At 44.8% G+C, this 15,279-nt stretch overlaps 1 protein-coding gene across 1 annotated transcript in view; it reads right to left on the reverse strand.

Annotated features, from left to right (window-relative positions):
• The window catches only part of TPR (translocated promoter region, nuclear basket protein), a 605,901-nt gene that overhangs the window by 418,097 nt on the left and 172,525 nt on the right, over positions 1 to 15,279 (reverse strand). Inside the window, exon 17 of the mRNA XM_063940231.1 lies at positions 12,735 to 12,883. Within this exon, the coding sequence (XP_063796301.1) occupies positions 12,735 to 12,883 (149 nt within the window). The remainder of the gene's footprint in view (positions 1 to 12,734; positions 12,884 to 15,279) is intronic.

Here is a 15,279-nt window from a genome sequence, read left to right on the forward strand (position 1 = left end):
GAGTTCCTGGATCTTTTCCCTCGGGAGAAAAACCCTTTTCTGCTCCGTATCCAGAATCATGCCTAAGAAAGGCAAACGGGTCGTTGGAACCAACTGTGACTTTTGGAGATTGAGAATCCAGCCGTGCTGCTGCAACACCCTCAGAGAGAGTGATACACTGTTCAGCAACTGCTCTCTTGATCTCGCTTTTATTAGGAGATCGTCCAAGTACGGGATAATTGTGACTCCCTGCTTGCGCAGGAGCACCATCATTTCTGCCATTACCTTGGTGAAAACCCTCGGGCCGTGTAAAGCCCAAACGGCAACGTCTGAAATTGGTAATGACAATCCTGTACAGCAAATTTCAGGAACGCCTGATGAGGAGGATATATGGGGACATGAAGGTAAGCATCGTTTATGTCCAGGGACACCATATAAATCCCCCCCCCCTCCAGGCTGGCGATGACCGCTCTGAGCGATTCCATCTTGAACTTGAACCTTTTTAAGTATAGGTTTAAGGATTTTAAATTCAGAATGGGTCTGACCGAACCGTCCGGTTTCGGGACCACAAACAGGGTTGAGTAATAGCCCATCCCCTGCTGATGCAGGGGAACTTTGACCACCACTTGTTGAAGACACAATTTTTGAATTGCATTTAAAACTATCTCCCTCTCTGGGGAAGAAGCCGGTAGGGCAGATTTGAAAAACCGGCGAGGAGGCACCTCTTCGAATTCCAGCTTGTAACCCTGGGAAACAATGTTGTCATAGTCGATAAATATCATTATACATATCCCTTGTACTAACCCCTCATGCACATGCACGCTGCTCGTGCACCTGGTCCCCCGTGCGTACACATACCCGCAAGTTGCGTAAGAGACACTCCAGCGACTCGTGCGCATGATGTGCATTTACGGCGGAGTTTGTGAGCGTGTAGCGTGCGACTCGAACGTAGCATATTTAACCCAAATAGTGCATTTTGTAGATATTATTCCCCTAGACCATGTCAGCGAGTATGATTAGTTTAAACAGTTCCTGGACAGAGAGATTCCTCTTTGCATGATAGGAAGGGTCAGATAAAGGTTGAAAGGTGGTGTCTAGTATCCAGCTGTAGGGTATTTTAAGGGTAACATTCCGGTGTTAGTTAGGAAAGGATCGCTCGCTCCTGCGTATAGTTATGTACAGAAGTAGATTATGAACATTAACTGTATTTGCTGTAAATTACACATGCGGCGGGAATCCAGAGGATACCACCCACAAGAGCAGTTGGGGAAAGACACAGCCCACCTGTTCAAATCCACCTATGACCTTTGCTGTAATGTAGAGACACATCCCTGTGTCCAATGAACAATGAGATTACAGGGACCATTGTATTGCGAATGTATGTTGTGTATATAAAGACCACTGTTGCCTGGCCGGACACAAGACTCTGAAGGCTTTCTACCTGAATAGCTGAGGACTGGATCCAGGTTGCGCTTGCGAATGATTCCCCACGTATGTATATTCTCTGTAGCCATCATTATTCTCTGTTATTCTGTTAGATTTCCTTGTTAGCTTGTAGTGTATAACTTGTATCTGTTTACCCCTTTTTCTCTGAATAATCCACGGCAGTGTTGGAGCCCTGTGGTTTAGCAAAACCCGGTGATGTGTTTTCACTTTCCTGCAAAGGGCTTTCTTAGCGTCTTAATCGCTATAACAGCATAAGCATTATTAAGGTTTTTAGGCGTTACATCATTGCAGTATTTGACTACTAAGGTTTAGAGTATAAGCACATCCATACATTGTTTTGTTAACAAGGTTTACTGTATATCATTCTGTGAGCGTCCGTGCCGCTCGTGTCTCACGCCCACGGCGCAGCGTCTGCTACGCTAATAGCGTAGCAGTACGGTACTCAGTACGCCAATAGCGTGCTTGGTACGAAGCGTGAATCCGTGAGCGTACGTGCCGCTCGTGCGTCGCGCCCACGGCTTAGCGTCTGCTACGCTACGTGCGTACCCATACGGTACTCAGTGCGCAAATAGCGTACTTAGTCCGTAGAGTGTCTAATAAGTCTAGCGGCCATAGCGGCTCCACGGTAATAGTATATTGCTTTATGTTTTAAGGTAATATTTAACATTATCAATTGGGGGCATCGTCCGGTCCTCCTCATATCCGCAGCCTAGCAGGACAAGGCAGACTTTTATCTATCAGCAAAGGGCGGGAAGGTAGTATCCCCTGTTACCCTTTTTGTGGTCGGGGATACATTGATGCTGATTAGATAAGCGTCTGCTCCGCATGGTTTGTAGGGATGCTGGTGGGATCCGAAAGGTAAGAACGTAAAGCTATGATTTTTTAAAATCTGTTAAATTTCTGTTTGGTGCCAACTGCGCACGCAAAACACGTAACACACGCACACACCTGTATTTAATTGCATATCCTGTATATCTATTCGCTTGTTGCCATTAGCATTGATTATTAGATGCATTTTGACCCGTGTTGAGAAATTTGTTGCTATTTAGTTAAAAGTATAGAGTAATATTTAAGGGAGTACATGTAAAACACACACGCAGCCTGGCCTAGTTATAAAGGTTTATACAGGAGATACTGTGTGGTGTTGGTAAGCGATTATAGTTGAACATCGTTTACATTTATAGAAGCGTGTTATTTGTATTGCTGCGGACGTATCCGCCTTTGTACACGTGTCTCGGACAGCGTGCGAGACTGCGTACGCAACGCAAAGGCCTACACACGTGGCGTATTTTACGCAACGTGCGTACAGATACGCCCACTAAATACAAATCACACAATAGCATTGTTTCAGTTTTGGCGAGACGGTAGCCACGCGATAATAGCACAAATTGATCAGTATCCAATATTTAGTTTAAAAACCTTTTTTTCTGTATTACCTCTGGGGAAAGCTATCAGTTAACAGGAAAGGATTTTTCTGATCAGAAAACTATAGAATGATAGTGTGGGCTGAAAAAGGTATGAGTGTATTGAACCCCGCTTGGTGGTCTTGGTGATCTTAGTGGGCTCGGTGAAGCACGGTCTAAGTGAAAACGTGGTGAGCACGGTCCAGGTGTACACGTGCGACGGAGTGTGATAGAAGTTTTCGTGGTATTACGCTCCAGCTGTTTTGGAGCACAGTAGGGAGACTCCAGTGATCCTACAACTTATAGATAGCAAGTGTCTATAAGCGGTACGATTGGACCGCGCGGTTGTATGGGCAACACGTGACGCAACGTGATACGAGGTTTTGCATATTTGTGCGTAAATCTTGTTATCATACGTGTTGTAGGAAGCACATGCAAGCGTGATTTGTGTAAAGTAAAGGTTTAGGGAATTTTCGCTGGTCTCTCAGGAAAATCTCTAGAGGTAGGGCCTGCAACGGCTACACGTGTCTGCTAAAGAAGGCGGATCCGGGGTACTCGGAGTAGAAGAAGTTCAGTGGAAGAGCTTTAAGGATTTCCACCGTAGACTACTGTGGTTGGTGCATTTTAGGAAGTTTTTCTGTGTTAAAAAGGTCCACAATAGAAGCCAAGTGCACAACACAGGGACGTTCAGCAGTCAGGGTTCAGACTGCAGAGTTCAGACCCCGGGGGTCAGCTCGGTTAGTAATGTGGGGGAAGTATGGTCCCCACACTGAGACCTTTTGTGATGAATGGACACAAATGACTCTGGGGGATAAAGCACCATTTCCTGGGATAGGTAGTTTTGACTCAGAGGTATTGCATAATCTAAGGCTTAGGATCTGTCTGATAAAATCCCAAAAACAGTGGATCAGACACACAAACCTTTTACATTTATGGCAACAAGAAAGTGATATGCAGAGGGAACTAGCTTACACAGCTGGTTCTAACCCTAGCAGAAAACTGATCGCAACTGCACAACCACCGTACACTACAGGAGAGATGATGGCTACAGAGAATGGCATACTGGTATAGGACGATAATAGTGCACTTAATAAATGTATTAATGACGATAAGAGTAAAACTGATAAATGTATAAATTCTAACCCGTGCAAGTTGCACCCCATTTTAAACTCCCCTCAGGATTACAAGCAAGAAAGTGAGCCCAGCACGATGTCGGCACTTTCTCTAGCAGCCACCATACAAAACACCCAGGTGGGCACGGCCCAATTGGTAAGAGCAGTAGTAAAGCCCCCTAACGGAGGGTCAGGTGAGGTCGTGTCCACAGGTAAGTACGGTATTGTACATTATGCACAGACAATTGCACCTCACATTGTAGAGTCAACACAAGATGGTGTAATTGAACTAAATCCTGTCAGGGTGATCGCAGTCCCCAATGAGAGGACTGACGCTCAGGGAGTCACTCCCGTCAAGGACATTGCTATGCACTGTCCCTGGTCCCGGGCAGAATTGAGGACAATTATGTCAGAATTTCCCGATCCCAGGAAAGATCTAGTTGCATGCCAGAAGTTTATTAAAGAATTAGGTGATGCCACCGAACCCACAAACAAAGATTGGCGAACAGTTCTACGAGTATGTCTACCCTCCAACATTGACCCTGCAAAATTCATCACTGATTGTAAATTAGACGCAGAGGTACCTCTCACTGAGGAATACACTCAGGAGAATGTACGACAAATCAATCTGCAATTAGGAATATATTTCCCAACTGTTGTCAAGTGGAATAAAATTTTCTCCATTAGACAAAAAGAAGGTGAAACTGCTTCTGACTATTTCCATCGAGCACTGCAGGAAATGGCTAGATATACTGGGATCGAAGACATTAAGGATAGTGTATATCATAGAGAGGTAGCTGTGTCCGTATTAATGGAAGGTTTAAAAGAAACGTTGAAAACCAGGGTACAAACCACTCAACCTAACTGGAGAGGTATCTCGGTGGCTGCATTAAGAGAGTCCTCTATCAAGCATGACCGTAATATCCAAAGAACCAGGGAAGCACAGGGAGAGCGGATGATGGTGATGAGCATCCAAGCACTGGAAGAGGCATCAACTCGACAAAAACCCCAGGCCCCTGGCACATGGAGGAAGCCAAGAGTTTGTTATCTTTGTAAAAGGGAAGGGCATTATGTCAGCAACTGTAACAGCACACAAAGTCAGACCCCCTAGACAAGAACACGAGCAAAGTTATGACACACGTAATTGGAATCAGGGATCATATAGGAAAAATTTTGGGCCGCACCTGTAGTCTGCAGCCAGTGAAGTATAGTTGGTAGATCATATCTAGTAGATACAGGGGCGGCCAGGTAAACGCTGTGATTTATCTTTAAATGTTTCCTCTTCATCTCTGACGTTCACTAGCAGAACTACAGCTCAAACGTCATATGTCTACTTGGTCTTTTCAGATGTCTGCCCAACCCCAGTATATCTTACCAGCATCATTGTGCCTGGCCATGCACAGAGGGTGGAGAGTGGAAATACTGGTGGGGGAGACTGTGCAGAGATACCGATAGACATGTTGGTGTGACAGCCTGAAGGTGAACGGAAATCTGACAATTTTTCTCTTTTCTATTATTCTCTCTCTTTTTGTTTTTTTCATGTTCTACGGATGGTATGTCACGCAACAGTTAAACAAATGGTAATGCAAGATTTATGCTCCCTACAGAAAAGTCGCTGATTCGGAAAGAACATCGTATCACTGGAGTGTCCGTTTCGGGAAGACTGAGAGGCAGCACTGTTGAGACGACATCTGAGCAAGGAGAACAACAAGACTAGAGGAGGTTATCGTACCAGTTTTCTTTCCCTTCTATTATTTTCTTTACCTCCCATTACCACTCTTTCTTTCTCCTCCTGCAAGATAGACTTACCCCAAGAGACTGCGTTCCGGGTTTTCCGGTTGACCCTGTTGTTGACCAGAACAGTCTATTTCGGTGAGAGTACCAGAGAGGTCGAGAAAGGATCTGGAATGGGTTCTGATGACAAGGACGGATTAGTAGAATTCCAAGAGCAACACAGTCACTGAGCAAAGGCGAGTATCAGAAAACGATCTGGTAGTCATGACACTAGGAGACACTGTGAAGGATTGCTAGCTGAGGAGAATTGTATCTGTAGGAATTGTGAAAACATAGTTGAGGACGGGTGCATCCAGAGATGTCAGTCCAGCCTTAATATCAACATGGACCGTCATCCATTGAGTGACTATCACTCATTAGTGGGTAAGGTTTTAAACCAAACGGAATGCTGGGTGTGCTCACAAGTACCTCAAGGTCAGAGCAAGTCAGGACAAGTACCATACCCTTTAACAAGAGATGAGGTACTTGAATTAAGGGGTGGGAGACCGGTGGACAAGAAATGTAATATTTCTAGGCCTCCTAGTTTGAAGCTCCACCAATATCATGTGGATAGGTCCTTAATATGTTTTAACATTTCCAATCCCCGAAAGCCGGGAAATTGGGAAGTGACGTGGAATAACCAAACCATGGCATTTTCACACAGGGCCGATAGAATGCCTGTAGACTCAGAACTTATACGCCAAATAGCCGACGGTGGGAGATATTTTCGGTACAGGTATACTCTAGGAAGTAGGACCACGCGGGTTGGAGAAGTATCACCAGGATACTGTGCTCATATCATACAGCCTGATACGTGTACTGAACAGATGAGAGAGCTAGGGATAGGATTTTTCACCTGGAAGGTTTGCAATATGGTGATGTCATATTCTGTCCCATATGTTCTCCCCGATGATGCATATTTCATATGTGGGAGGAAGGCGTATAAGTGGCTTGCCCCAAACTCAGAGGGATTGTGTTACATTGGAAGAGTGTTGCCAGAAGTAATGACCATTACCCATGATAAGATGAAAGACGTTCACCGCAATGCTCAAGCTTCTTACACTCGCACTCACTACGAACACATTGTTAAGAGACCCCTTATAGATAGGACAGAGCACGCAGCCTCTGATTTGATCCACGAATCCACCGGGATTCAATTCCTACTCGCGCTAGATATAACCCGTACCGCCAGAAGAATTATAAATTTTAGGTATATTATTGCGCTAGCGAACCTGATAGACAATATCACCGAAATGTATGATGACACTTTCAGGTATACTGGGAGGGAATTGCAAGCTTACAAAACGGAACTGATCCAGCACAGGATGGTTCTCAATTACATCACAGCGGTGACAGGCGGGTATTGTGTCACCCTAGCAACTCAGTATGGTTGCTAGTACAGCACGTACATATATCACAAATAGCACTGATGACCCAACCGAGATCACAGATCAAAAGATGGACGATATCTTGCAATTGAAATGGGAGTTCCGAAGGAGACACAACCTTACCCTTACTGCTGTGAGTAATGAACTGACTGGCTGGGTTTCATGGTTGAACCCACGCAATTGGTTCTCAGGTTTAGGAGAATGGGCTCAAAATGTTATCGTGAATGTAGGGAAATTTCTCCTTTGTATCCTGGGAGTTGTCATAATGATCGGTTTGATATTTAGATGTGTTCGGATTTTAATGCAGTGCAAGCGCAGTACCAGAGTAATGAGTTTGAGGAGCGAGGGCATTGTTACAACAACTGGTTTAATTTATGATCCATCAATTGAGACAATGTTGTGATAAGACGTGATTCCACGGTTCGTTTCTTTCATCGGTTTCTCCTTTGTTTTTCTCCAAGGTAAAAAGACATCCACTCGGAAGAAGATTTTGATGAACATTTCTACAGACCTTTGATGAACATTTCTACAGACCTTTGATGGACATTTTCACAGACTTTGCGAGACACTTTAGAGACTTTAAAAGACTTTGTATGGACACTTGAAAGACTTTGCTTATCACCCACAGCAAGGATACACCTATCCGGACAAGACTTCAACAGACACCCAAGGACAATTACACACATTATCATATGAATGTATTTGTGACATATGTTTCTTATCTTCATCTCTACAATCTTCAGGTAGTGACACACATAGTCGACAGGTGATATAGGTACATATATTAGCACTCACATGTTTTCCCCCTCCATGTATCATCAACTAATGTGCACCCCATTTGTTGGAACAAGAAGCCGAAGAGAGCTCGGTAGTGTCTGTAAGCCCACTTACAGACCCTTAATACGGGATAAGAAGGATTTAATTTATACTTCGCAATACCTCGAAGCTTATCTAGAACATGTACGGCACGATGATACATGATCCCCCAGACATGAATTTCATACATACATGCTTTTACTATCCCCACTAGGTCATACATTTCCCACCTTCTCCTCTCCACCCAATCATTTATAGGTATTTCATTGTATTGTATATTTTTCTGCTTAATTGTCTAGATAGTGGCAGTTATTGTGGACTGCCAAAGGGTGGACTGTCAAAGTCGAAAAATATCATGATACATATCCCTTGTACTAACCCCTCATGCACATGCACGCTGCTTGTGCACCTGGTCCCCCGTGCGTACACATACCCGCAAGTTACGTAAGACGCTCCAGCGACTCGTGCGCATGATAAGTGTATTTACGGCGGAGTTTGTGAGCGTGTAGCATGCGACTCGAACGTAGCATATTTAACCCAAATAGTGCATTTTGTAGATAGTATTCCCCTAGACCATGTCAGCGAGTATGATTAGTTTAAACAGTTCCTGGACAGAGAAATTCCTCTTTGCATGATAGGAAGGGTCAGATAAAGGTTGAAAGGTGGTGTCTAGTATCCAGCTGTAGGGTATTTTAAGGGTAACATTCCGGTGTTAGTTAGGAAAGGATCGCTCGCTCCTGCGTATAGTTATGTACAGAAGTAGATTATGAACATTAACTGTATTTGCTGTAAATTACACATGCGGCGGGAATCCAGAGGATACCACCCACAAGAGCAGTTGGGGAAAGACACAGCCCACCTGTTCAAATCCACCTATGACCTTTGCTGTAATGTAGAGACACATCCCTGTGTCCAATGAACAATGAGATTACAGGGACCATTGTATTGCGAATGTATGTTGTGTATATAAAGACCACTGTTGCCTGGCCGGACACAAGACTCTGAAGGCTTTCTACCTGAATAGCTGAGGACTGGATCCAGGTTGCGCTTGCGAATGATTCTCCACGTATGTATATTCTCTGTAGCCATCATTATTCTCTGTTATTCTGTTAGATTTCCTTGTTAGCTTGTAGTGTATAACTTGTATCTGTTTACCCCTTTTTCTCTGAATAATCCACGGCGGAGTTAGAGCCCTGTGGTTTAGCAAAAACCGGTGTTGTGTTTTCACTTTTCTGCAAAGGGCTTTCTTAGTGTCTTAATCGCTATAACAGCATAAGCATTATTAAGGTTTTTAGGCGTTACATCGTTGCAGTATTTGACTACTAAGGTTTAGAGTATGAGCACATCCATACATTGTTTTGTTAACAAGGTTTACTGTATATCATTCAGTGAGCGTCCGTGCCGCTCGTCTCTCACGCCCACGGCGCAGCGTCTGCTACGCTAATAGCGTAGCAGTACGGTACTCAGTACGCCAATAGCGTGCTTGGTACGAAGCGTGAATCCGTAAGCGTACGTGCCGCTCGTGCGTCGCGCCCACGGCTTAGCGTCTGCTACGCTAAGTGCGTACCCATACGGTACTCAGTGTGCAAATAGCGTACTTAGTCCGTAGAGTGTGTAATAAGTCTAGCGGCTTCACGGTAATAGTATATAGCTTTATGTTTTAAGGTAATATTTAACATGATCAATGTCTACTGACCAGGGATCCACCTGTGATTGAACCCAGACGTGGCTGAAAAGTCGAAGACGTGCCCCCACTGGGGCTGACTCCCTCAGCGGAGCCCCAGCGTCATGCGGTGGATTTTGTAGAAGCTGGGGAGGACTTCTGCTCCTGGGAACTAGCTGTAGTTGGCAGCTTTTTCCTCCTGCCCTTACCTCTGGCAAGAAAGGAAGATCCCTGTACTCTCTTGGATTTATGCGACCGAAAGGACTGCATCTGATAATGAGGCGTTTTCTTAGGCTGTGAGGAAACATAAGACAAAAAAGTTGATTTACCTGCAGTAGCTGTGGAAACCAGGTCCGTGAGACCTTCCCCAAATAAGTCCTCACCCTTGTAAGGCAAAACCTCCATATGCCTCTTCGAGTCGGCATCACCCGTCCATTGTCAGGTCGATAGGGCTCCCCTAGCAGAAATTGCCATAGCGTTGGCTCTGGAACCCAGTAGGCCAACGTCTCTCTGAGCATCTCTCATATATAGGACAGCATCCTTAATATGACCCAGGGTCAATAAAATGGTTTCCTTATCCAGCATATCAATATCAGCAGATAAGGTATCTGTCCATGCTGCAACAACAGCGCTACAAACCCAAGCCGACGCTATCGCCGGTCTGAGTAACGTACCAGTGTGTGTGTAAATTGACTTCAAGGTAGTCTCCTGCCTGCGATCAGCAGGATCCTTGAGGGTTGCGGTATCTGGAGATGGCAGTGCTACCTTTTTGGATAAGCGTGTCAACGCTTTGTCCACCCTTGGGGAGGATTCCCACCGTATCCTGTCCTTAGCCGGGAAAGTATACGCCATAAGAATCCTTTTGGGAATCTGCAGTTTTTTGTCTGGAGTTTCCCAAGCCCTTTCAAACAACTCGTTTAGCTCATGTGAAGGGGTAAAAGTAACCTCAGGCTTCTTTTCTTTAAACATGTGGACCCTCGTGTCAGGTACAGAGGGGTCATCTTTTATTGCAATCATCATATAATGAATACTTTTTGCCAACCTTGGCTGCAACTTCGCATCATCGTAGTCGACACTGGAGTCAGAATCCGTGTCGGTATCAGTGTCTACTACTTGGGATAGTGGGCGCTTTTGATACGCAGACAAGCCCTGCACATTCCCTGGACTCCGCTCTGTCCAGCCTTTTGTGTAATAAATTCACATTTGCATTTAAAACATTCCCCATATCCAGTCAGGTGTCGGCGTTGCCGACGGAGACACCACACTCATTTGCTCCACCTCCTCCCTAGAAGAGCCTTCTGCTTCAGACATGCCGACACATGCGTACAGACACCCCACACACTCAGGGAAATCTCTAATCTGGAGACAGTTCCCCAACAAGGCCCTTTGTGGCGAGAGAGTATGCCAGAAGACACCCAGCGCCAATGACACTAGAAAAAAAATCCCAGATATATAGAGCGCTTTTTAATATATATATATATATAATCTCTCAACTGCGCCAAATTATGTGCCCCCCTTCTTTAAAACCCTCTGTCACCGTGTTCAGCAGGGGAGAGTCCGGGGAGCCAGCTTCTCAGCGGTGTGCTGTGGAGAAAATGGCGATGGTTAGTGCTGAGGGATCAAGCTCCGCCCCCTCAGCGGCAGGCTGCGGTCCCGCTCGATTTATTTAAAAACTGGCGGGGGTTTTCTATATACAGTCCTCAGAGCCTATATATGTCTGGCCAGTCCTAGAGGTTTAAAATTGCTGCCCAGGGCACCCCCCCTGCAGCCATCAGTGCCTGCCGTGTGTGTTTTGTGTGGGAGCAATGGCGCGCAGCGTTACCTCAGCGAAGTTCTGAAGTCTTCTGCCGCCTCTGAAGTCTTCTATCTTCTTATACTCACCCGGCTTCTATCTTCCGGCTCTGTGAGGAGGACGGCGGCGCGGCTTCGGGACGAACGGCGAGGGGAGACCTACGTTCCAACTCCCTCTGGAGCTAATGGTGTCCAGTAGCCTAAGAAGCAGAGCCTAGCATTTAAGTAGGTCTGCTTCTCTCTCCTCAGTCCCACGATGCAGGGAGCCTGTTGCCAGCAGTGCTCCCTGAAAATAAAAAACCTAACAAAATTCTTACTTTCAGAGAAACTCAGGAGAGCTCCCTGTAGTGCACCCAGTCTCCTCTGGGCACAGTATCAAACTTCAAACTGAGGTCTGGAGGAGGGGCATAGAGGGAGGAGCCAGTGCACACCCATAGCTAAAGTTCTTTTTAGTGCCCATGTCTCCTGCGGAGCCAGTCTATTCCCCATGGTCCTTACGGAGTCCCCAGCATCCTCTAGGACGTAAGAGAAAAGGGAAATGGAAAATTTTGCTGCAGTAACAATAGGCATGGATGTTATTTATGAGGTTACAGTCCAAATCGCAGAAGGCAGGACCACTCACTTGCTGAAAGAGCAAGTGTATAATTGGCCAATGCACCCATCCACAGTATACTGCCATCTCAGGAGGAGCTTGCTTCTCTGTAATATAGTTTTCGTAACTGGATTGTGAAATGCACTTGGTTGGTTGACACAAAGGAGTGGGGTAAATATGTCCCTACAGCTTCTCACCAACATTTTAGGATTTAATTTTTTTCTAATTTGCATCAAATACCATTAGAACAGGGATGAGGAGCCTTTGGCCCTCCAGTTGTTGTTGAACTACACGTCCCAGCATGCCCTGCAATGGTTTTAGCATGACCAAATAGCAAAACTGTAGCAGGGCATGCTGGTATGTGTAGTTCAACAACAGCTGGAGGGCCAAAGGTTTCTCATCCCTGCATTAGAGCATAACCCTAAAAACAAAGTATTTACTATAACAGTGAGTGGTACCCTTAAATTTTGCTTTGATATTGTTCTGAAGCTCAAGGTATCTTACATGACTACATCAAACAGGGGCACCTCGTAACATAATCGCCGTCTCCACCAACTGGGGATAATTAGCTTTCACAAGTTGCAGGAAACACTGCTGTATTTACTATGAGAACTCTATTAGGTAGGTGTCATAAATGTTATTAGAGTTTTCTGCTATAAGCAGAGTCACCAAGAGAAACATCAATATAAAGTAGACGAACAGACACAGCTTCTAGTTTATAAGTTAAATAATCAGGAGGTTAATGTGGGAAACAACGAACATAATAGTTACCGTTTAGAAGCAAATTCCAGTTGGGTGGATATTTTTGTATTTTGGGAACGTAGTTCAGTAACTTGTTCTTGGAGTTTTTCATTCTGCTCATTAAGCATTCTGTCATTTTCTGCTTTTTCTTTTCTGTAATTTTCAAACACTTCCTGAAGCTGTACAAGAAATTAAACAGTTCATAAACAATACAAAAAAATAGATGCACACTAAATAAAAACAGGAACAACCAACACTGATCGAGAAAGGCTGAAGATTATCAACATCAGTTAGGTAAAGTAGCATGATAGACATCAAGTTATACTCTAGCAGTGTGCACCTATTAGTTTAAGTAGCAAATGATAAATGATAGTCAGAAACTTCCAGACAAACAGCCAACAAATATTAACGTTTTAAGCATTGTCATATAAAGCTCAATTTATATGGTCTATCAGATAAAGTGATCAAAGATAGGGTGGGCATACACTAGAATGATGGGCAATCGTCCCGATGATCGGGCAGAGTTCTGTTCAGCCAGGACCATGAGAGATTGGCCAGACACATTGGCCGAAGTAATAAACATCTTGTTCTTTTCTTCATAACACAGTACCATGTTGCGGCTGACCAAGAGGTCATATTCAACCCGAATAGGGTATTAATGCAGAAGAAAAACAGTGAAAAGGACAGAACGTTTAAAGACTGCATCCTTGTAAAGGGTGAAAATCGGATTAATTTAAAGGCAAACATTTAGCGTTAGTTACTAGCACATCCAGCAGAGGTTTGCTAATTTGGAGCCATAGAAGCCATGTTACAATGAAAGGTGCACTGTGTGTATTGTCTATGCATGCAGGAGAGTGCCTGTTTCTGTATGCAAAAAAATACTTCATCTTGAAGCTACAGTAGGGGACACTGTGCTCACAAATGAAAATTCAGTACATACATACAAACTAACTTTGCTAAAGTGCACAATTGAATTCAATCTGAATTATCACCAAATAATTGGTTAAATGTTCTTCTCTCAGACCACTGGTGTAAAACTCAAAACCTTGGGGTAAATTATTCGTGTTTTGGCAGAGATTAAATTCGGCTGGTTACGAACATACTCGGGTGTATAAAAAAAAAAAAAAAAAGAAGAGGAATACCAACCGATTATTCCTTTTCTCCTAGTCCGTAGTGGATACTGGGGAACTGTACTTTAGTACCATGGGGTATAGATCGGGTAAACTGGAGCCTGGCACTTTAAACTCCATAAGAGTGAGTGTGTGTGTGTGTGTGTGTGTGTGTGTGTGTGTGTGCTGGCTCCTCCCCTCTATGCCCTTCCTACCAGACTCAGTCTAGAAAACTGTGCCTGAAGAGACATACATACCAGAACAGAATATAGCAACACAAACCTAACCAGGATAGCACAGCTATTCCAACATAAGGGGACTGCAACAGCGGGCCAACCAAACACTTACGCAGGTAAGCAGGAATCAAAGCACTGAGACGGGCGCCCAGTATCCACTACGGACTACGAGAAAAAGAATTACCGGTAGGTATTAAATTCCTATTTTCTCTAACGTCCTAGTGGACACTGGGGAATGTGCTTCAGTACCGTGGGGAAGTCCCAAAGCTCACAGAACGGGTGGGAGAGTGCTGAGACCCCTGCAAAACCGCCTGATGAAACTGAAGGTCATCTGAGGCCATGGTGTCGAACATGTAGAACTGTACAAACGTGTTCGAACCAGACCAAAGTAGCTGCACGGCACAACTATAAGGCCGAGGCACTCCAGGCAGCCGCCCTGGAAGAATCCACTGACCTAGTGGAGTGGGCCTGGATAGAACTTGGCAGCGGTAATGCTGCCGAAGAATAGGCTTATTAAACGGTCAACCTGAGCCAACGAGCAATGGACTGCTTAGAAGCAGACCAACCAATCTCGGTAGCATCATACAGGACAAAAAGCGAGTCAGATTTCCTGTGTTGAGCTGTCCTCTTGTAGGTAAATTTTCAAAGACCTCACAACGTCCGAGAATATGGAGAAATTGATGTGTCAGCCAGCACCGGAGATGGCTGATTCACATGAAAAGCCGACACTACCTTTGGCAAAAACTGTGGGCGAGTCCTGAGCTCCGCCCTATCCTCATGAAATATCAAATACGGGCTCTTACAGGATAAGGCCCCCAATTCTGACACTCATCTTGCAGAGGCTAATGCCAGCAACATGACACTCTTCCAAGTGAAATATTTAAACTCCACCCTGTGTAAGGGTTCAAACCAGTCTGACCGGAGAAAAGCCAAAACCACCTTGATATCCCACATAGCCATGGGAGGTACGAAAGGGTATCTGAACATGAACACCTTTTAGGAGAGTCTGTACTTTCTGCAAAACAGCAAGTTGTTTCTGGAAGATGGAGAAAGACTAAATCTGGACCTTGATGAAACCTAACCGTATGCCCATGTCCACACCTGCTTGCAGGAAGAGTAGGAAACAACCAAGTCGAAACTCCACAGTAAAATATTTTCTACTCTCACAGCAGGACACATTTCTTCCATATATGGTGGTAATGTTTTGACGTAACCACATTCCTGGCCTGG

This window comes from Pseudophryne corroboree, chromosome 9, assembly GCF_028390025.1.
Source record: "Pseudophryne corroboree isolate aPseCor3 chromosome 9, aPseCor3.hap2, whole genome shotgun sequence".
In the NCBI taxonomy this organism is placed as follows: Eukaryota; Metazoa; Chordata; class Amphibia; order Anura; family Myobatrachidae; genus Pseudophryne; species Pseudophryne corroboree.